The sequence below is a fragment of the Medicago sativa genome, chromosome 2, assembly GCF_051527215.1.
Source record: "Medicago sativa cultivar Bolivia chromosome 2, Bolivia_mono, whole genome shotgun sequence".
NCBI lineage: Eukaryota > Viridiplantae > Streptophyta > Magnoliopsida > Fabales > Fabaceae > Medicago > Medicago sativa.
Genome location: NC_140750.1, coordinates 71200367 through 71222867, shown reverse-complemented (window position 1 = coordinate 71222867; position 22501 = coordinate 71200367). Strand labels below are relative to the sequence as shown.

At 33.9% G+C, this 22501-nt stretch overlaps 1 protein-coding gene across 1 annotated transcript; it reads left to right on the top strand.

Annotated features, from left to right (window-relative positions):
- Positions 1 to 11028: 11028 nt before the first annotated feature.
- Positions 11029 to 21459, top strand: LOC146950323 (P-loop containing nucleoside triphosphate hydrolases superfamily protein). The gene is made up of 22 exons (XM_085746253.1): positions 11029 to 11405; positions 12030 to 12185; positions 12313 to 12396; positions 12569 to 12688; positions 13253 to 13366; positions 13471 to 13563; positions 13833 to 13922; positions 14034 to 14104; positions 14209 to 14283; positions 14383 to 14470; positions 14899 to 14957; positions 15214 to 15277; positions 15507 to 15572; positions 16598 to 16762; positions 16840 to 16944; positions 17288 to 17523; positions 17885 to 17954; positions 18134 to 18178; positions 18269 to 18328; positions 19098 to 19163; positions 19265 to 19344; positions 19487 to 21459. Exons 1-22 carry the CDS (start codon positions 11136 to 11138, stop codon positions 21390 to 21392), a joined length of 4083 nt encoding a protein of 1360 aa, XP_085602379.1. The 5' UTR covers positions 11029 to 11135; the 3' UTR covers positions 21393 to 21459.
- The last annotated feature ends 1042 nt before the right edge of the window (positions 21460 to 22501 follow it).

Below are 22501 nucleotides of genomic sequence, written 5' to 3'. Positions count from 1 at the left end.
TATATAATTTGTAATAAGACCATAGACTCTATTAACCTATAAGAAGTTTTTTAAAGTTCAAATAAAATAAAATTGCCAAACAAGTTTAACCTTTTTTCAAAAGCATTTGTATTTAACTTTAGTTGTAAAGTAGCTTTTATATCAAAAATAAGTTTGGTCAAATGGTACCTAAGTAATGTTGTTTTTAGAAGATACTTTTCTTTATTTCATTGAGAGAATGAGAAGTAGCAATACGTAATTGAATGTATTTCATCTTTATTGTTGTGTCTCGTTTGTATGATCTCAATAGGCATAATATTCTTTGGTGGTACTACTCAATAAGATGTAGCCAAGTGTTTTTTTCTATGTTTTTGAAAATTTTTATGCTTTATGTAAGTAAAATTATAATGATATGATGCTCCATATTAATATTGTTATGTGTTTATGGATAAATTTGATTGATATGATATGGTGGGTATATCAATTAGTGTTGAATGTTTTACCTTTATATTATAGATTAAGTGAAATAACTTTGATCCAATGCTAAATAATAGTGGCCTACTATAAATCATATGTTGCACATGTACACCTTAGAACCAATCCGATCATTTGATAAATGTTCACATGTCTTGATAACAATACAAGTCATTATTATATGAAGTTTACAACAATCTATGTTATTAAAATATATTAGCATTTCATGACATTTTTTATTCACATTTTATCATATCATTATCATAGTTTTATGTACATCTTATTTCAATTTGAAATATAGTTGTACACAGACTTCATGAGATTTTGTTTGCATAAATGTTACTTTATTATACTTTTTGCTTCTCTTTTTGCTTCTCTTTTGTTGTTGTTCATATTTACTTTTTATGATATGAGCTTATTATTTTGGTAAAGTTGATTTATTTGTTTACTTTCCCTTTGGTAGACTAATGATGAAGATGAAAATCAAATAAATATATACTTTCATCGTTTTAAATATGCTAAACTGATTTTGCATGATTTGTGAGATAAATATTGGTAACATTCATATTTATAAACTAGGGTTAATAGGTCTTTATCCCCCTGTAATATAGGTCATTTTTGGTTTTTCCCCTGTAAATTTTTTTTTTTATTTACCCCCCTCTAAAAAAAAATTGTTTTGATTTACCCCCCTAATAGGCCAAACATAAACGAAAATTTCTTGAAAAAAAATAAAATTGGTTTTTGTTTGGCCTACTAGGTGGGTAAATAAAAAAAATTTACAGGGGGTAAATCAAAAAAAAAATTTACAGGGAGAAAACCGGAAATGACCAGTATTACAGGGGGTAAAGACCTATTAACCCTATAAACTATGTATATGTTTTTGATGTTTTAACCAAAGAGTTTTTGCACTAAAAATTATGTCCACGGGAAATTAACTGTATAATATGTACCATAAATAAATAAAACAATACTACTAAATAAAACAATCTCTATGTGAGAAAAACAATTTTCTATAATCTTTACAATAGTTTAAACTTTTTTTAGGGAATAATAGTTTAAACTTTATTGCTTTATCTTCTAGTTATATTTTCTTTAACATTAAATATGTGTAAAAATTGGACTGATTTAATATTGTATATGCTGCAACTCAAAATCAATTACATTTGCAAGATAGATTTAAAACAATCTAGAAACACCAATTTGGTTAAAATTAGATTGGACATAGAAAAAAAAGAAAAAAATTTCTCTCCAAAGAATCGTCAAAGACGAGTCAAAATGATTTCATCAATACTGGGTTTGGCTGCGAATAAGGTTATCTTCTCTTCTCCCTTTTCCTTCTTCTCGCACCACACCACTGATCGTGAGGTTACATCTGAATTCAAAGATTTGATTGAGAGGAAACCAGATCCCAACATCATGTAACTGAACAAGCTCTTGAGCAACATTATGAAAATTTCACATGATCACAATCTTCGTGCTTTTATAAATCTGATGGAACTCCACGGGTTCAAACCCAACTTGGTCACTTTCAACATTCTTATGAACTTCTACGAAAAGGTAAATCTTATGAAATTTTGTGCTGGAAAGTTAAGTCGCATTGATCTTTGTTATTCTGTGTTGGGTAAAAAAATTACTTTATGTTTTAAGCCTAGTGTAGTGACTACCAACACACTTTTAAGAAGCTTGTGTGTTAATAATCGTGTTAATGAAACTCTTTTGATCTTTGATGAGATCAAGTCTGCTAGTTACGAAGTGGACCATTTTACATTTGGAACATTGATTGATGGTATCTACAGAACTAGAGATTTTGCTCCTGCAATACTCATTCTCACAGAAGTTGAAAGTCATTCATTCTTTTTAGATGAAGTGATGTACAATACAATCTTTGATTGTTTATGCAAAGAGGGTAAGCCAAATGAAGCTCTCGACCTGTATCCCGTGATGCTTTCGAAAAGTATTTCTCCATACATCATCACTTTTAATGCTCTTATATGCACATTTGTGCGTGCCAACCAATTTGAAGCTCTTTCACCAAATGGAGAGTCATAAAGTAGTTTTTAACTTGTTCACATATACTACACTGATAGAAGCATCTTGCAAAGAGGGGAAACTTAATGTTGTCAAGTCTGTAATCCCTAGAATGCTTAGGTTAGGCATTAAACCTAGACATGGCAACAATACCCGTCCCCATGGGTATGGGTTTGGGTTTTCCTCGATTTTAAAACACGGGTATGGGACGGGTAACGGGGTTATATGTACCCACCCCGAACCCATACCCATACCCATCCCAAATGTAAAAAATTATATTTTTTACCCCTTTTTATATAAATAGAAACACAATCCTAGATCATGTTATGTTATTTGGTTTAATAATTCCCATGTTATAAAAATTGCCTTTGATTTTTAAAGGAGCAACCAAATCATTAAGTTAAGGAAATGTTAAAGGGAACATCATGCTTTACAAAGTTGCCATTGGGGTTGGAAAAAAAAACTTTTTTTTATTAAAAAATAATTCACTGCGGGTACGGCGATGGGATCCCCGAACCCGTCAGGGACGGGGATGGGGTTCGATTTCTCATCCCTGTTGGGTATGGGTAGGGTAACGGGTAAGTATATGAGAATAAGGTATGGGGATGGGGAAGGTAAAACTCGTCTCCACCCCGCCCCATTGCCATGCCTAATTAAACCTGACATCGTTGCATATAATTCTTTACTCAATGGTTATTGTGTCATTGGGGAAATGGTTGGAGAAATATTGATTAAAAAGTACTGTAGACGTCTTATAATTCATCTTTATGTCATAAATATGGAAATATTATAAAAGAATAGAGGTTAAAAAGAGTGGATAATGAAATCCATATGAAATTTTAAAACAAACAGAGCGGGATGAAATGAAGTTAAGAAAAAAACAAATTAAAAACGAGTTAAGAATGAAGATTGTAACCAAATTAAAATACGAGTTAAGAATAGAGATTGCTCCTACTATGTTTGTCTTCCCCTTTTCATTGCCTTGTGACATGCTTGATAGTATCTTACACAAAGTAAATATACAATGTTAGAGACCAATGAGAGAGAGAGAGAGATAATTGTACAATGAGAGATAGTTCGAACAAACAACATCCTCTATTACTGATCAACAAAACAAATGACAACCTTTATAAGTTGGCCATATATGTACAACTAAATTAATTTTTTCTTTCAAATAATAAGAGAGGTCATATGGCTCGTGTATTCTCATCACAAAAGGAAAAAGGTGGAAAACAACATAGAACAAAATATAAAACTTAGAGCATCCACAATGGAGACACCCATTTTTGGGTACTTAAATGGGTTCCACACGTACACATTACTCTTTTATTATTTTTTAATAGTAGTACCTAATAAGCACTCAATCCCTCCAACCCAGATCTCACACAAAGTTCTTAAATGGGACCCACTAATCAACTATCAATGACTTTATATCACTACATTTCAATTTTTTAATATTAAAAGCGTGCGGGTCCCGTTTAAAGTTGGAGGTCTTAAATAAGACCCCGGGTCTTAAGAGACCCCAAAAAAAAAATTCTCCAATGGGGGTACCTATTAGGTACGGTGTCTTAATTGGTAAAGACACCACCATTGAAGATGGTCTTATATGTTTTTCAAAAGTTTCCATTAAAGATAAGCATGAAACTGTCTAGCAACTAAATAATAACTAAGCAAAACGAGGTATTAACTTAAATGATCCCAATCTTGTTTGCTGCATCTAATGCAAGCAGAAAATTGCTGTTGACACATTAGAGAAGGCTGGGACACACATGTAAAATACGTTTTTGCCCCCTCGGCAGTTAACTGCCGAGGAATTAAAAATCCGGCTGCAGTTAACTGCCGAGGAATTCCTCGGTAGTTAACTGCCGAAGTTTTCTGCTACAAGTCTGGCAGAAGCTCTCTCATCTCCATTATTCATCACATCTTCAAATTTTTTTTCTCAAATCTCTCTCACAAATCTCTCTAAAAAACCCAACCAAATCCAACCAAATTTATTCAACAAAATCACAAGTAAGTAATTATAATGCTATTAACTTAAATTTTAGTTGTTATAAATGTTTTTATTTTTTAGTTTTTGAGTATATTTATTTTATTTTAGTTTTTGAGTAGATTTACATAGTATAATTCATTTTTAGAGTAAAATGTTTGTATGATGTTTATGTTATAGTTTAAAGTTTATTGGTTATATTTTAATTTGGTGTTTTAAATTAATTTTTTATTTTAGTTTTTAATTAGATTTACATGTTATAAATCATTTTTAGATTAGATGTTAGTTGATTAATTTTGTTAAAATGTTTGCATGATGATTATGTTATATTTTAAAAATTTTAGGGTTATTTTTTAATTTGGTGTTTTATATTTTTTATTTTATTTTAGTAAGACTATATGATTTATTTTAAGAGTAAATATAATTTGAATAATTTTGCTATATTTTACGTTAATTTTTTTTTTTAATTTATGATTTTTAGAGTCTATGTATAATTTGCAATGTTTGAATGAGTTTTTCATTGATTCTTTTAAATTTCTATGTGTGTAGATTTGAAACAATGGCCGGATGGATCGACGTTCATGCAACATTCAACGGCGGAGAAACTCATAGGTTGAAGGTTCGGTGCCTTGATGTAGCGTTAAGAGGTCTCAAGGATCAACTGAATGAATTCTACCAAGGAGTCAACCCCAGAGACACAAGGAGGGTGCAAAATATTTTGTATAAACGTCCAAAGCTCGACGAGGGGAGCGTATCATTCACTTGGGTGGAGTTAAAGAACGACGAAAACGTGACGAGCATGTTTTGGGAGCACACCAAGTTCCAGTGGATCGATATGCGGGTGACGTTGCTGAGATCAACTGAAGATATCATCAACAGCTTGATTCCACCAGAAGATCGTCATTAGTTAGGGTAAGGTGCATTCAAGCTACAACATTTGTCTCACCTCTGAAATGGGGTAATTCAAACTTGCCAAACAGCGAGGACTCAAGCATTTCGCTCGCTATTCATGTTTTTCCTTTGAAAAGATTAAATTCTTGTTAGGATGGTTTAGATGAAGGTATTAGGTGTCAAGGAATGGACCTCATTTCGGTGGCACTTGAATACCTTCATCTAAATCAAGCCTGACAAAAATTTATTCTTTTCAAAGGAAAGCATGAATAGCGAGCGAAATGCTTGAGTCCTCGCCGTTTGGCAAGTTTGAATTTACCCCATTTCAGAGGTAAGACAGTTGTTGTAGTTGGAATGCCCCATTTATGTAATGTAACGAAACCTGTATCGCAATATTTATTGTAATATTTATTCGAATTCACGCTATCGCAATATTTATTCGAATTCACTCTATCGCAATATTTTAAATAACATAAAATAATTTTTAAAGAATTTCTAATAATTTTCTAACAAAATTCTAAGTAAACAAAATAAATCAAAAAAAAAAAAATTAAAAAACAAACTTCGGTAGTTTAGTACCGAGGAAAACCTCGGCAGTGTAGAACCAAGGAAAACCTCGGCAGTTAACTACCGCCGGTTTCATCTTTTCCTCGGCAGTTAACTGCCGAGTAATCCTGAAGCCAGTATTTGCAGAACCTGTTGAAGGCAGAACCTGTTACATGTGTTTTTACACATTGTAAACACATTGTTTCGATGCCAAACCATAAAGCTAGTCAAATCAAATTACATACATAACTGAAATTGAAAATATAATACGGAAACGAGCAATTGTCATAAAAAAATGTCATCCAAACAAAGTAACAACAAATGTACTGTACTAACAAAACGGCCAAATGTCATGAAAATACACCAAAGTCCTAAAAATAAATCCTAAAAATAGTAGCAGTCCTAATCCTACTGCTGGTCCTGGTCATGCTGGTGCTGCTGGTGTCTCCTCCTCGGTCTCTGGGCTCTCCTCCTGGTAATGATCGGCGCGATCTGCTGCCTAACATCCTGCAAGGCCGCATACAACTGCTGAGGGGTCATGCTCATCACCTCCTGACCCAAAAACTCATCAGCATGGGCAACAGCGCCGCTAACCATGTCATAGGTGTCAGGGGAGCTTCTCGCCTCGTACCGCTCCCACTGCTCTGCAACGATCTGCTCCTCGTTTGGAGGCCTCGGAACATCTCCCGGAAGAAGTGGCAAAATCTGAGGGTGAGACATAAGCGTGTACCATCGTACATAGCCCTCTGCCATACGCCATGGTTGCTCTCCTGCCTGCTCACCCCAATCATCCGCCTTAAGCGTGTGAGTGCGGAAGTCCGTGAAGGCCTGCACAATCTCAGCCGGTGTCAGCGCTGGAACATTTGTCGGAGGTCTAGGTACGGACTGGACGTGTCCGTACTGCCTCAATACCCTCTCCGGCAGGTGACGGTACACCCTACGGTCGCCGCACATGATCCAACCAGAATACCAAAATACCTCCTCGAAAGGCTGGAACTCCCTGTGCCCTTCGTACGGCCTCCAGCATACGTCATCAAACGTAATGCGATCAAGCAATGACCGATACGTGGCCCCCTCTCCATGACCCTTCTGAAGAGTCCACCTCGCCGCAACCGGTAAATTTTCAATGTAGTCCGGGTTTGGATCAACAGTGTAAAACTTAGGGAAGTGCGACAAAAACCATGCCTGCATAAACCATACAAATCACATATAAATAAATTAAAGTTAACTAAAAAAATAAAATTTACAATTAACAAAAAAAATATAACAAAATATAACAAAATAATAATAGTTAACAAAAAAAATTAAAGTTAACGAAAAAATATAACAAAATATAACAAAATAATAATAGTTAACAAAAAAATTAAAGTTAACGAAAAAATATAACAAAATATAACAAAATAATAATAGTTAACAAAAAAATTAAAGTTAACGAAAAAATATAACAAAATATAACAAAATAATAATAGTTAACAAAAAAATTAAAGTTAACGAAAAAATATAACAAAATATAACAAAATAATAATAGTTAACAAAAAAAATTAAATTTAAATTTAATTTTTACTTACAGTGAGCAGTGTCACGCTTCCCCCAAGCTGCCTGTCTCCGGGCAAACAAGCCTGAGCTAACTCATCGTACAGGTATGCAAGTGCCATCCCTCCCCATGAATAAGCACGCATCCCCGCGTAGCCGTCCGCCATAGCCGTCAAATAAATCAACTGGATGCGCTTGTTGCTTCTATCCCCAAACAACAGGCATCCAACCAAGTATAGAAGGTAGGACTTCACACAATAAGTCCTAACCCTCTCCAACTCCTCCAGCTCCTCTGGATCCTGTGTATCCGCCAAAAGGTTGGCTCTACCAAGGTGCGTCGTATAAAACTCCCTCAGCTTAGGATAACTAATGTATCCACCATACTCAGTATTGCAGATTTTCTCTGCCTGCGACCTCGACGCACCCAAGTGAGTCATCAGTAGTGCCTCTCCCTCATGTCTCAGCATCTTCTTCCGGTGGCCCAACATCCGCCCTTCAATCGGGACATGCATAAGACATGCGACATCATCCAAAGTCACAGTCATCTCCCCCATAGGCATGTGAAAAGTGCTGGTCTCGGAATGCCACCTCTCGCATAGAGTCATCAGCAAAGCGTGAGGCACAGTGGCGTACCCCAAGAAAACCAAGTCATGTAAGCCACTCTCCCTAAGCGGATCCCAAAACCATCTCTGATTGTCGTTTGGACGTCCGAGACTCAAAATCTTAGGGCCGTGATTAATAGGCTTTACAACACGCTTCTTGCGGCACTGAAAACAATGTAAACATTTAACTAATAAATATTAAACTTGATAAATATTAAACTTTGGGATATGTGCGTTTCTCCTCTCCTTCTCCTTCCGGTAGCTTTGTGTCTGAGCACGCCTACCACCTATCATCTTAGATGGATCAATGGGCTCCTGATCGGCCATATCTACACAAATTTTTAATAAATTAACATCATTTTCCATAACATAATCAAACACATTAAACACACTAGTCATAACTTAATCATTAACATTAACAACAATCAACATTCTAAAAACCATTGACATCACATTCTAAAACCACATTCGACTTAAACATAATCTAAACATCATTTCCATCAACTACATTTATCTCTAAGTACATAACTAACTAAAAAATCAATACAATTCTCATTTGGGCATTTTTTCAAACACTTTGTGTGCAAAGTTTCAAACAAACTCAAATTGTGTTAATTTGACATCATTCAAAACCACATTGTACTTAAAACTCATTCAAACAACATTCACAACACCTACATTCAATTATAAAGTACATGCAATCATCTAAATATCAATTCCAACATCAACCCTAACCACATGCAAACTACCAATTTTATTTAAAAAAAAACTACACAAACTAACATTATGATTAAAAATGAGTCAAGATACTTACTTGTGATTAAATGGAGATGATGCACTTGATTTTGCTCAAAAATCGAAATTGGATGGGCACTTGGGGTGGTTTTGGATGTGTTTGAAAGCAATTTTCGAAACTGGAACTGATTCTGTTTCGTTTTGTTTAAGTTCAGAAAACTTCGGCAGTTAACTACCGAGGAATTCCTCGGCAGTTAACTGCAGCCGGATTTTTAATTCCTCGGCAGTTAACTGCCGAGGGGGCAAAAACGTATTTTACATGTGTGTCCCAGCCTTCTCTAATGTGTGAACAGCAATTTTCATGCAAGCAATGGACATAAAAACATCTTAGGTTGATTTCAAATTGCATATAATGCAACTCAAAGTCAATTACATTAGCAAGATAGATTTTTGTAATATATTTCATCTCATCCATGCAATAGATTACAATTTAAAAAAAAAAATAGTCATACCCAATCTTTTCAATCGAAAATATATTTACAAATTCTTATTTTTATTATTTTTTGAAGGGAGATTTTCATTTTTATTTATTTTTCCTTTAGGAATAAAAGAACTCAATAAAACATTTAAATGAATTTATTGTTTTACATTTAAAAACTCAACAAACTATAAATTTAAGTTTCCTTCAAAAAACTATAAACTTAATTTTTTTCCCTCAAAAATAATAATTATTTATTTCTTGTACTCTTTTGTCTAAATTTTTACTATTACTTATTCCCCACCCCCACCCCCCTCTCTATATATATATGGTGGTCGTTAACTTACTCTCACCTAAAAACACGAATGAAAAAGTTAGTAAGCATACTTTTTCTTGCTTTTGACCAAAAATTCATCTTAATACTCTTCAAACCAATTTTAAATGTTGGTAGTTTTGTATTTTTTTTTAATTAAATGATTAACCAAAGAAAAAAAAATCCTTTTCTTTCAAAAAAACAAAACCAAACCCCTCACAACTAAACACATGACCTACAATCGTCATTCTCATGAAACTCAACATTTGTTACAGTTTCTCATGTGCGCTGAAATTCATTGTCCAAACTTGATTTATGTTTCTTACGAAGGTTAATTAACATGTTAATTAACATATTATATAAAATTGAAGGTTAATTAACATGTAGCGATTCATGACAATTTGCAATTTTGATAATCAACTGGCTGTGTTAAAAAAGAATCACATCAATTGAACATATTATATAAAAAAATTTCAGTTCGAATCCAACCTCGAGAACATCACCGATTCGATGGATTAGTCTTTGGCTCTTTCATGTTGTGCGTAGAAGATATTATGTTAAAATAAAAAAGCCTATAACTTTCATACTAATGCGTGTAATTATAATACTACCTAAACAAAAAGTTTAATCGTAATGATTTAGTTGTAGCAATTTTTTTACCGAGTAAATTTATTTTTTGTTTAAATGCACTGTTGTTGCTTTTTTGAAAATTAATATTTACTGTACTTATAATTTACTTAACAAAAAGAAAATATTGAAGATCTAATTTCTCATAATTTTCTTACAACTAATTCAATCTCTAACAAAAAAACGAGTCAAAATTAGTTTATGACATTTTTGTACCAGAGAAAGATCAGTCCTTTTTTTTTTTACGGAACAAATTAATCTCTTTCGTATGTGTGTTAGAGACCAATTCATCTTCAATATAGAAGCCTCAAAAAATTAATTTGAATATATTTTTTGCTTGAGAATCTGAATTGGATGCAAGACGATTGTAAAAGACTAAATTAGATATCAATTTTTTTTGTTAACCCTTTGATTTATAGAGATGAGTTTTTTATTTATGATGTTTTTACCAACTGAGCTAAGCTCACGAGGACCAATAATATGAAGTTTTTTTGGTGGTGATCGGGGTTCGAACCCCAAACTTTACATATATTATGTATCGTCTATATCAACCGAAATAAACTCACATGATTAATAATATGAAGTTTGACCACAAGAAAAGTAAACGAAAGATTATTTCATAAAAAAATAATAATGGGGAGGGTAAAGTTAGAATTGGCTCCATCCTACAAAATTCAAATCTCTAATCTCAAACGGTCCCAAACTTTGAATTCAAATCCATCTCCACCGTTCAAATAAATCACTTTCCACCCTTAGATCACAGAATCTTCTTCTCTCTCTCTCAGACCCACTTTTCCTTCTTCTTCATCATTCCCAAACTTCAACTTCAAATTTCATTTCCCTCTTTCATCTTCAACTTCATTTCCCTTTTCAAACCCTAGAAAACTTCACCGAACTCAATTTCCACAAATTCTTCATCAAATTCCTTCATTCATCGCTATAATGCCGTTTCTATCAGAGGCTGCAAGCGCGATTAAAACCAGATTCGGATTCCACAATCATCCATCCGAACAAATTTCGTTGATTCAGAACACTCCAGATCTTGTGAAATCTTCCGTTAAAGATAGTAATCTGTTTCAAAGCTCTGCAGTTCGGAATATTACCGATTGGGATGATGAATCTGTTGTTGGACAAAGTAGTGCCGCGGTTTCGTCCATGCAAAGCTTTGAATTGTGTGAAGATCCTTCTTTCTGGAAAGATCATAATGTTCAGGTATACATATTCAATTTTCACTTCACAAAATCTAAATTAAGCTTTTAATATATATATTTTTTTTCTGAAGTAGTTTTATGAATTCAAAATTTTAATTTGTTTCACTTTTTTGAAGTGGATGTTATTAGCGATTATTAAAATATTTTTTGTAATTTGTTTTTATCTGAATTAAGGAATATCATAACGAGACTTGGTGCATGTTTACCAAAATTGATTTTGCTTAAAAGTGAGTTGAATATAATGTAGTTTATGTTTGAATATGTTTATGTGAAAATGAGTTCAACTTTAAATTTTAGCGTAAAAATCACTTTTAACTCAAAAGCTAGCTTTCAAGTTAGAATCAATTCTTGAGGCAAAATTAGTTCTACATAGCAACCAAAGATGTCAAAATCAGTTTTGCACCTCCAAAATCAATTCTGGCTGCTCCAAACGTGGAACCAAAGATAGGCTTGTATAGCTATAAATTTGTTTGGCATTAGAATTAAAAATTACTGTAATTTTGCATTTAAGTGTTTGATATATGTGATATATGATTATTTTTTTATGTATAGTTTAGGAGTGGAGTAGGATTATGACTTGGTTAAGGCTAATGAAGTTTGATTTTGTTTAATTTTTGTGAGCTAGGTTATTATTAGAATGCGTCCTCTAAGCAATAACGAGATTTCGGTTCAAGGAAACAGTAAATGTGTTAGGCAAGAGAGTTGTCAGACAATTACTTGGACTGGACCTCCTGAGGCGCGGTTTACTTTTGATCTTGTTGCAGACGAGACTGTTAGCCAGGTAAAATTTTGTTAGATCCATTTCATTTTGGTTGGAATTAGAACTATTGTGCAAGTTTAAGTAATAAGTGTCAATGCTGTAGTTTTTTTTAAGCTTGATTTTCACATTCACACAACTTGTGTTACAGGAGAATCTCTTTAAAGTAGCTGGTTTACCAATGGTAGATAATTGCATGGGAGGCTACAACAGCTGCATGTTTGCTTATGGTCAAGTAAGTCATTTTTTTGATTCTCGTCTTGTTATTCTAGTTAGTTTGTTTATTTAGTTCAATATTGTGGTATCTAATATGAGTAGGTAAAGCTTTTGTGATCTTCTGTAGATTATTTTACATATTTAACGTTGTAACAATTTTTCACACTGAAAGTAATTGTTTTTGCATTTAGACTGGAAGTGGTAAGACGCACACCATGCTCGGTGACATTGAAGGTGGAACTAGACGACACAGTGTCAACTGTGGGATGACACCAAGAATTTTTGAGCACTTGTTTTCAAGAATTCAAAAGGTATAATTTATTATGGTATTCAATTAGATACTAATGGCTCAGTCATTATTTAAGAACCGTCTCACCATTAATTAGGGTTTTAGGACTCAAGTAACGAGTAAGCAATGTCTCTGAGATAGTCCCAAATGAATCCAAGGTTTTTCTACTATCATTTTATAAACACCATTTTTAAGAAGCAAGTTTGCAATGATCATTAAGCCATTTATACAAGGGGTGCACTTCAAGACCCCACTAATGCTATTATTGTTTTTTTTTCATTGTGACACCTTGTTTTCACTCCACTTTCTGCACAAGAAATTATAAAAATAGTATTTCTATTGTTTTTCACTACTTAATATACATATTTAAAATATATGAATATATTGAAAATAAATTTATAATTGAAAAAACAGAAAACATTTTGCATAATACTTTTAAGTTTTCACTTTTTCATACTTAAGTTGAATTGGTTTAGGTCTAGACAATAATTGCCCAGTCTTAACTTCAGTCTCAATATGGCTCTATTCATGTAGTTAAATTTGGTTGGATTTAATTTTAGTCTGTTATTTTTGTAACTTTTACCAGGAAAAAGAGGTGCGTAGAGATGAGAAGTTAAAATTCACGTGCAAATGTTCTTTCTTGGAGATATACAATGAACAGATCCTTGATCTTTTGGACCCTTCATCTAACAATCTGCAGGTAACGACTAACTATTCACTTCACTTCTTTGGTGTTTGAAAGAGGCATTTTATATCATACTACTTTCTGCTTCTTTTTTTTTTTAAACAATAATCATATCGCAGATAAGAGAAGACAATAAGAAAGGTGTTTATGTGGAAAATCTTAAGGAAGTAGAAGTTGGTAATGCTCGAGATGTCATTCAACTACTTGTTCAGGTATTTAATGCCTCCACCTTTACTCTTGAGTATTGTTTTTCAGCAATTGATTGTATTACCTTTTTATGAGTATTTTAGTTTTTGGTTGAAAGTTGAAACTATATAAAATAATACTAGTTTGTACCACTTTTGGGCATTTTGCAATTCCAAAATTGAGAGAAAACAACCTATATCTTTATTTTTCGGTACAGCTTCTTTAATTTTTCCGACGAACCTCTCTTCAACGTACTAGTTAAAAGACATTGATTACAAGTTATGATTTTATTTAGGGTGCTGCGAACAGGAAGGTGGCTGCTACTAATATGAATCGCGCTAGCAGCCGTTCTCATAGTGTATTTACTTGCATCATTGAGAGTCAAGTGAGTATTTTTTTTCTCTATCTTCTAGTTCATGCAAAAGAAAAACTTAAACATTTTGTATTGTTTACCAGTATATTATTATGACACATTAATTTAACTATCTATTGTCAGTGGGAATCTCAAGGAGTAACTCACTTTCGATTTGCTCGACTCAATCTTGTTGATTTGGCTGGATCTGAGAGGTAATTATCTGTAATAATGTATATGCATGTTTGTCTTCCTATTATGCTACCTTGGTTTGCAAGGATTGTATGCCTGTTTACCTATATATCCTTCTTGACATTAGGCAGAAGAGTTCTGGTGCTGAAGGAGAACGCCTCAAGGAAGCTACCAATATCAACAAGTCTCTTTCAACCTTGGGGTCGGTATCCTCGTTGATGGTTTTGGTTAACTGTCTATTTTATTAATGTGGCATTCTTCTAAAAAACTAACCTTATAGGTGATAATATTATAACTGCAGGCTTGTGATAATGAACCTAGTCAGTATATCTAATGGGAAGTCGCACCATGTTCCTTACCGCGATTCGAAGCTCACATTTTTACTTCAGGTCAGTGTACAAATTTTCTAGATTCCTATTGCTTAGGTGGTCCCAGTTCACAATTAGATTTCAATATTTGGAGATTGATAGTAGCAGATATCAGTGTTTTAAAATGAAATATTTGTCGTAAAGGAACTGTATGTTTTTTGGATATGGATATTTGAAATTACATTACCCTTTTTTTTTGCAAGTTCGAAATAATAACTTTGGTATGACATACAATTACATTGAAAAGCTCTATGTTTAATAAATGAGCCATAGAATCAGCAATACAAAGCCAGAAGCTTGTCGGAGTGTTGCAACTTACAAAGATATTTGAAAATATCTTGATTAATGTTTGGGAAAAATTTACGTACTAGTGTCTGAATTAGTTTATGATTGAGTAAGGAGCTGCAAATTATCGATTAATCAGACCAGTATTTGTCTCTTCCTTTCAGGATTCTCTTGGAGGGAATGCAAAAACTATCATAATTGCAAATATAAGCCCCTCTATTTGGTTAGTGAATCTCTTTCTTTTATGTTCAAATCATCTTTGCATAAGAACTTGTTACTTTTACATAAAGAAATTTCGGAATCAGGAATCATCAAGTTTCGATGTTTTGCTTGTTTGTCATAGTAACTGGATTCTTAATCTCACTGTCCAATTTTGTAGTGGCGTTTCTTCTGTCATTAACCACATTAAGTTTATTTGCTGCATATAGTTATATACTTTTATATTTCAATATTTCAATGACAATAAGTAACTCCTGCAGTTGCTCGCTTGAGACATTAAGCACACTGAAGTTCGCACAACGTGCTAAATTTATCAAGAACAACGTATGTCTTTCGTACTTTTCATCCTTATTTATTAGTTTACTCCCATTTTTTGCCCAAAATCGTAGATATAGTTTTATTCCAAGTTTGTACTCAAAGAGAGTTAGAAGCTTCCGTAGAGAAATTTTAATATATCAGTCCTACTAATGAGAGCTTATTAAATAGTTTTCTTTACTGTTAATCAGTTCGTAGAGTTTTAATGTGTCTATCATGCAATGTACTTTTTCTTCAGGCCATTGTAAATGAGGATGCATCCGGAGATGTCATTGCAATGAGACTTCAAATTCAACAACTTAAGGTACACTAATTTTGATTAATCTCTTCTTCTTATGTACTTAATGTCATTGCTTAGAAAGTGTCTGGTGGCCCATTCCCTCTATATTTTTTAAATACAGAAATGGTTAAGTGATTTGGTTCTAGTAGTGGCATGTCATTTTGAATCAAATAATGCCTTTATAGATGCCTATTGAATTGGTTATGAGACAATTATAATGGTTAGAAAGAGTTTAGCTTTCACTTTATAATTTCATGTGAACTTTGAAGGGTAGTGGGACAGTTCCATTAATTTTATATGATTGATTGTTCATGCCTTTATTAATATGATATATTATGTGAACTTTGAAGGGTAGTGGAACAGCTACATTAATTTTATATGATTGATTGTTCATGCTTATATATATATATATATATATATATATATTATATAAACCCAAGTCCTGCATTAAAAAGAGATTATTGGCTTGTTTGGTATTGCGTTAAAGTTAATGTTCTCGCGTCCCAATGCTACTATTGCCATGGTTTTGTGAAGCTAGAAATGCAAGCCTCTTGGTAAACGCACGGCTGCGTCAAGTCCAACTCTATAACAAACACACGCTATAAAGAGTGATACTGCTCACCTTACAAGATAGTTTTGTACTTGCGAGATTGTGTGATCCCTGGGATGTTCTGCCCTATTTTTGGTATTCTTTTTTTGTTTTCTCCTCTAATACATGTTGAGTTTATAAAGAGTGGCACCACTCACCTTACAAGACAGTTTTGTACTTGCGGGCCGGTCACAACATTGTCCAGAGATTGTGAGATTCCTGGGCTGTTCTGCCCTATTCTTGCATTCTTTTCTTGTTTTCTCTTCTAATACCTGCTGTGTCTATCAATATAACAATATACTTTGTTGAATTCAATGAATTATTTGTCATAAAAACGTGTTATGGTGAGCAAAACTACGTTCACATTTCATATATAGAAGACAACTTTGATTTCATGTCATGTTAATTCCTAAAGAAGATTTACCAAATATGTGATTTGGAGTGCAATTTTATTTTTCAGAAAGAAGTATCCCGTTTGCGATCTTTAGCTGTTGGAGGAGAAATTCAGGATAATGACACTTCAGTAATTAGCTTTCCAGGTTCTCCGATATCGTCCTTCAAGTGGGAGGGCGCCCAAGCCCAGGGATCATTCAGTCCATTAACTTCTGCTAAAAGGGTATCTCAGGTAGATATTTGTTGCATGTCTGAGAAATCATCCAGTTTTATAACTATGTTTACTGATATGCTTCTTTTTCTTGACAGAAAAAAGATTATGAAGTTGCCCTTGTTGGGGCCTTTAGAAGGGAAAAAGATAAAGAGAGAGCATTGCAGGCACTGAGAGAAGAAAATGAAGCGGCCATGAAGCTGGTATATGTGAAATGAAGTATACTCGTTACTTGTTTTGTATACCATTTTTGTTTGAATGTTTCATTGAAAATGAAATCAAAAGAGAAGCTTTAGGTCCAATTGAGAATTTTTTATTATCAGTTTATCTGTTTATGTCTAATTTAGGTTATCATAGATCTCTGTTTTGGTATTTCTGTATAGTTCTTCATATTGTACGTTTATATAATTATTCTTTTTTGTTAATTCATATTGTACGTTTATAATATTCTTTTTTGTTAATATATATCCGTTATCACAGTAGTTCTTGATTGTTTTGTGATGTAAATCTTTGGAGATTAACTGATTGCACTTTGGGATGATTCAGGTGAAACAAAGGGAAGATGAGATACAAGGTTTGAAGATGAGGCTCAAATTTCGAGAGGCTGACAGAAAAAGGTTAGAAGCAGTTGCTTCCGGGAAGATTTCAGCCGAGACGCACTTGCTGAGTGAAAAAGAGGAACATTTGAAGGAAATTGAGGTCCTGCAGGCCAAGGTGGATCGAAGTCAAGATGTAACTAAATTTGCTATGGAAAATTTGCAGCTCAAAGAAGAAATAGGAAGGCATGATTTCTTTTCTTTTTAATTTAATTAAATCAGCAGATTCAGCATGAATCTTCTTTTTTGATTAACTTTGCTGTTAAGTCTTTCTTGGTCTCTTGTGCAACTTAAATTTCTCATTTCGATTTCACGATTATAAGAATAGTTGGGAAATGACCTCTTATGATAATTAACGAGCACTCAACTATGAATAATATCACATAGTTTCTTTACATTGCTTATCATACAACACTAATATGCAAATTGTTTGAAACAAGAAAACAAGCTTTTGCTCTTGTCGAGAGAAACAGTTGGCCATGTTCACAAAAACAGGTTTTCTATACATTTTATTAATGCTGCTAATGCTTATCTATCTCCAAAACAGGTTGAAGTCATTTTATGAGGGAGGTGAACGGGAACTAATGAATGAACAAATCATGGTACTTCAAAACAAGGTAGGGACTAGGGAGGGATGTTTTTGTACTAGTTCATTTAAGTTTTTAGTCGTGTTCATATTTATTTGCTACTGTGAGTCTCACAATAGATGTGATCTGACTCTAAAGCGTGTTTATATGTAGGAGGCATCCCTCACCTTATAAGATTTTGATTGTGTTTTCTTCACATTTATGTGCAGTTGTTAGAAGCACTAGATTGGAAATTTATGCACGAACCCGATATGGTAATGGCTCTGATTTTTGTATTTTTTTACAATAATAAATTTTTCCTTCTGTCAAATTTTTAAGTTGACCTACTCTTTTGCAAATTTTAGAAAACAAATGCTGACTCCGTGGAGGACTTGAATAGTGATGGCGATCTTCTTTCAAATAAGGTAAGAATAATGGAGTATTCTGCATTCATATTCATGCTTTACCTCAGTATATGTAAGTTAGAAAGCCTAGAAGATTTTTTGATTGTACCAATTTACAAGATTTTCAGACTAGTTGGTGTTAATGAATGAACTTGTGTATTGATAACCAATATTGTAATTGTAATATCCAACATTTAAATCCAACGTGCTTTTCTGTTTATAATGCCCATGAGATCTTGCTCAATTTAGCAATATTGCAATAAATGTTGGATATATTTTGAATCTCCTGAAAGTAAGCCTCTCGCAGTTTAAATCAAAGAATGATACCGCTGCTCAACTGTTAGAATAGAGAATGTAGCTTTGAACTTGCTTTCTAATTTGTTGTCTTTTGACGTTCTTGTTTGTCTACTTCTTTTTATACCCTTTTCTATACTAGAGTTTGTTAGGGTAAACGCCAATCTTGGACCAAGAGCAAAATTTATAATTTTCTTTCTATGCACAAGTTTATTTTACTTTGGTTATTTGAGCCCCCCAAAATTATAATATTTTGAATCTTCTTGGGGGCATGCATCAATTTGATCATATGGCCAGCTATTAAATAAGGAAGCTTGCTATATTTTTTTCAATTTATGCATGTCTATCTATAAGGAAACATGTTTGATAATATAAACAGATTATATATGCCTATGTTTTCAATGTCTGCATGTTCAATTTCTTTTGTGCTTGCCTGCATTTAAAAATTTACACTTATGCATTTATTTATTTAATTCTTGTTAATATTTATCTTCAGGAGCCAAGTCCAAAGTCACGTTGGCAATCTTCTCTTCGGGAGGAAAATGAGTTTCTCCGCATTCAGGTCTAAACCATTCTAGCTTGTACTGTGTTTTCTGCTTAATTCAATTTTGCAGTCAAATATCAGTGGTTTTCTATGACCTAATATTACCTTACCTTTGACAGGCTATACAAAACCAGGCAGAAATGGATACCATTCGGAAGAGGCTAGAAGTTTGCCTTGAAGAGAAAGAAAAATTGGAAAGGTATTGTTTTCTCTAATTTTTCACATAAACAATTTTGCCATGGTTGATTATTTTAAATTGGACCAAATTTTTTGCCTAACGTGATTCTAGGTACATTTCTTTTTTCACACTGTTTCTGCATATGCATGTGTTTTTGTTGCAGGCAAGTTGATGATTTGAAAGCAAAAGTTGAACAAGAGAAATCTCAAACAAGTGAAATTACAGAAGGAAGGGAGCCAGTTGACCTTCCATCAATGACTGATATGCCAATTAACGTCAATAGCCATCTTGAATTGAAGACAATGGTTGATGCTATTGCTAATGCTAGTCAGAGAGAAGCAGAGGCTCATGAGACAGCAATTATCTTGTCAAGGGAGAATGAAGAGCTAAGGGTGAAGCTTAGAGCCCTGCTTGAGGATAACAGTAAATTAATTGAACTGTATGAACAGGCTACTGCTGAAAGTAACAGAAATATTACTAAAGGTGAAAATTCTCAAGAAATTGAATCCAAGGTTGAAGATGGTTACCCTCTTGAAAAAACAGAAGAGGAGGCCGCATTGAAAAGAGTGATGGAGGATCTCCAACATCAGCTCGTGGAAATCAATGAAGAAAACGAAAAGTTGATGGGTTTGTATGAAAGAGCCATGCAAGAGAAGGATGACCTTAAAAGAACTCTTTCATGTTATGAACATAAAAGAGTTGAAACCAAAGAAGAATTCGACTGCATGGAAAAGCTTGTTGAAGTTGATGGAGGGGAAAGAGACTCAGTAGTAGAACCTGTTTCCGAGGAAGCGCAAGATAGAGGTGATAGTAGACATGAGGACAATCCTACTATATCCGGGTCTGATTTATGCCTCGAGTCAGATGTACATGAAGAAGAAAAGCTTGTAAAGGAGGTTAACGAGGTTGATATTCTGGTCAACACTGAAAAGGACACTGAGATATCAAATTTCCATGAGGCAAAGTTATCAATGGAATTAAATTGTGCTAAAGAGAAGCTGGAAAGAGTTGATGAACAAATCTTAGATGCTGTCAGAACGCTTGGCTGCGCTGAAAATGAAATTGTACAGGTTGATGAGCTCTCTAGAGAAATTCAAGTGATAGAACATGATATTCAGGTCAAACATCAGCAGTTTAAATCCTTGAACCTTGAGCTTAATGAAGCACATAATAGAAGAACTCTAGCTGATAAAAAATTATCTGCCCTCAAATACTCATTGTCAAATTTTATGAAGCACGGGTCATTTTCTTATTTTGAGCAACGGGAAGCAAAGGCAAGAGCAGCTGTGAAAGACTTGGCATCTCATATTGACCGAAAGAAAGGGGAGTTGGCTTCTCTTCAAGCTTCCAAACAAGGGTTGGAGAATGCTTTAAAGAAGAACCAAGAATCTGAAGCTGAATTAGCCAAAAATATTGCAGGCATCAAATCCAAATTGGAAGAAGAGAATCGCAAGCGCGAAGGCGAAAAAGTTCTCTTTGCTATTGATAACACCCAAAAGGTAGATTCATCAGTGAAAAGTTGGCAATTTAGTGGTAAAGCATTTGATTTACTCAAGTTAGAAGAAGAGAAAACAAAGCTGCAAGCTGAGGTGAAGCATTGTCAAGAAAAACTCGGGGTTGTTAGAAAGGAACTCGGAAATCTAAACAAGAAGGTGGCAAATGTAGAGAGTCAGATACAAGCTGTTGGATTGGAAATACAGCAAGGTTTGAAGAACACAAAGGAAAAAGAGCTTTCACTTCAACGCGCCATGAATGAAAAAGAAATGTTCTTGGAGTTTAGAGATAATGGAATGTTGGAAATGGAGCACTTGATCATTGATCTCCATCAGTGTTTGTTTGAGTATGATCTAAAGGAGGCTGAAACAAAGATTCTAGGGGAAGAATTGCAAATGGATTTTTTAAGAGCTGAAGAGTTACAAGCATCCATGATCATTGCTGCAAATAGCAATTTCTTATCTTCCATGTCTTGTGTAGGCACCTTTGAGAAGGTAGAGGAGCAGATGAGAAATCTAAGGACATCTATTCAGGAGACAAAATTATTGTTAGAAGGCATTTCCCATGCCACCTAAACTATTTTGTTCTGTAATGTTGTAACTAATTCTCTACTTAATTAAAGCATGTTTCGTTTAACGCTAATTATGTATCCGCTTGAAAACAAATTGACCCCATTCTTTCTAACTTGTAAGATAACAACTCATGGCTGTTCTCCAACCTTCATCTGGCCCTGTGTTGTTGTGTCCCACTGTTTAAACTTTAAAGTCATTGCAGATATTTAAAATCTGGGTCGAGATCTGTTCCCTCTGTTTGTCCTCTTGTGGCAGATCGTCCTATAGGTTTTAGAGAAATAAATGTAACGAAATGACATTTCAACTGATCATCTGTCCTGAGTAGCGCAGCTGCTCTTATGTTATTTTGGGTGATCTAATGTTTTGATAAAAGATTAGGCGTTGGAATGACATGATATTGCATATAATTTCTTGTTAAATGAATGTTTAGTTTTATTAATTTATCGTTCCAAGGAGCAAAAGACATACCGTCTTTCATTAAAGTTTTGTTTGGGAGTTTGGAAGTGAGGGGAGGACTTTGGGGGATGAGAAATATAGAGAAAAAAAATATTATAACAAAATTTGAATTTGAAGAATTCATGTAATCCCTCAAAAACCCCCGAAAACCCTCCTATAATACAATATTGGGTAAAATATGCATTTCATCCTTGTAATTATAGGCCGTTTGATTTTTCATCCATGAGCTTACTAATCCTCCCATCTTGTCCCTGTAAAAATTAATCATTTAAAATTTCGTCCCTCACCCCATTTAATCACTGCCACGTCATCAAATTAGCAAAATGGCATGGGAATGGACAAAAATACCCTCATCTTCATCTTCTTCTCTCACCCGTATTCTTTCCTTTCTTTCTTTCATTCTTCTTCTTCTCCAGACACATAAATCACAACCCATTCTCTTCTTCTCTAAAATCTCTCCAACAACTTTTTCTCTCAAAAAATTCATCATCAAGAAAATGGAAGCTTCATCCATACAATTTCTAATGTTACAGACACATTCATTTGAAGGAGCAAGAACAAGCCAAAACCAAACCAAATCAAAAATCAAAACGGCTCTCTCCTCAGCCTCCGCTTCCACCGCCGTGGTCGTCGCTGCTTGACCGGTGCGGAAGTGT

Bases quoted from the DNA above. Each gene is read 5' to 3' on its own strand.
- LOC146950323 (XM_085746253.1), top strand. From the start codon at position 11,136: ATGCCGTTTCTATCAGAGGCTGCAAGCGCGATTAAAACCAGATTCGGA. The intron at 13,923-14,033 runs GTGAGTATTTTT...ATCTATTGTCAG, and splicing joins CTTGCATCATTGAGAGTCAA to TGGGAATCTCAAGGAGTAAC. The intron at 18,179-18,268 runs GTAATGGCTCTG...TGCAAATTTTAG, and splicing joins TTATGCACGAACCCGATATG to AAAACAAATGCTGACTCCGT.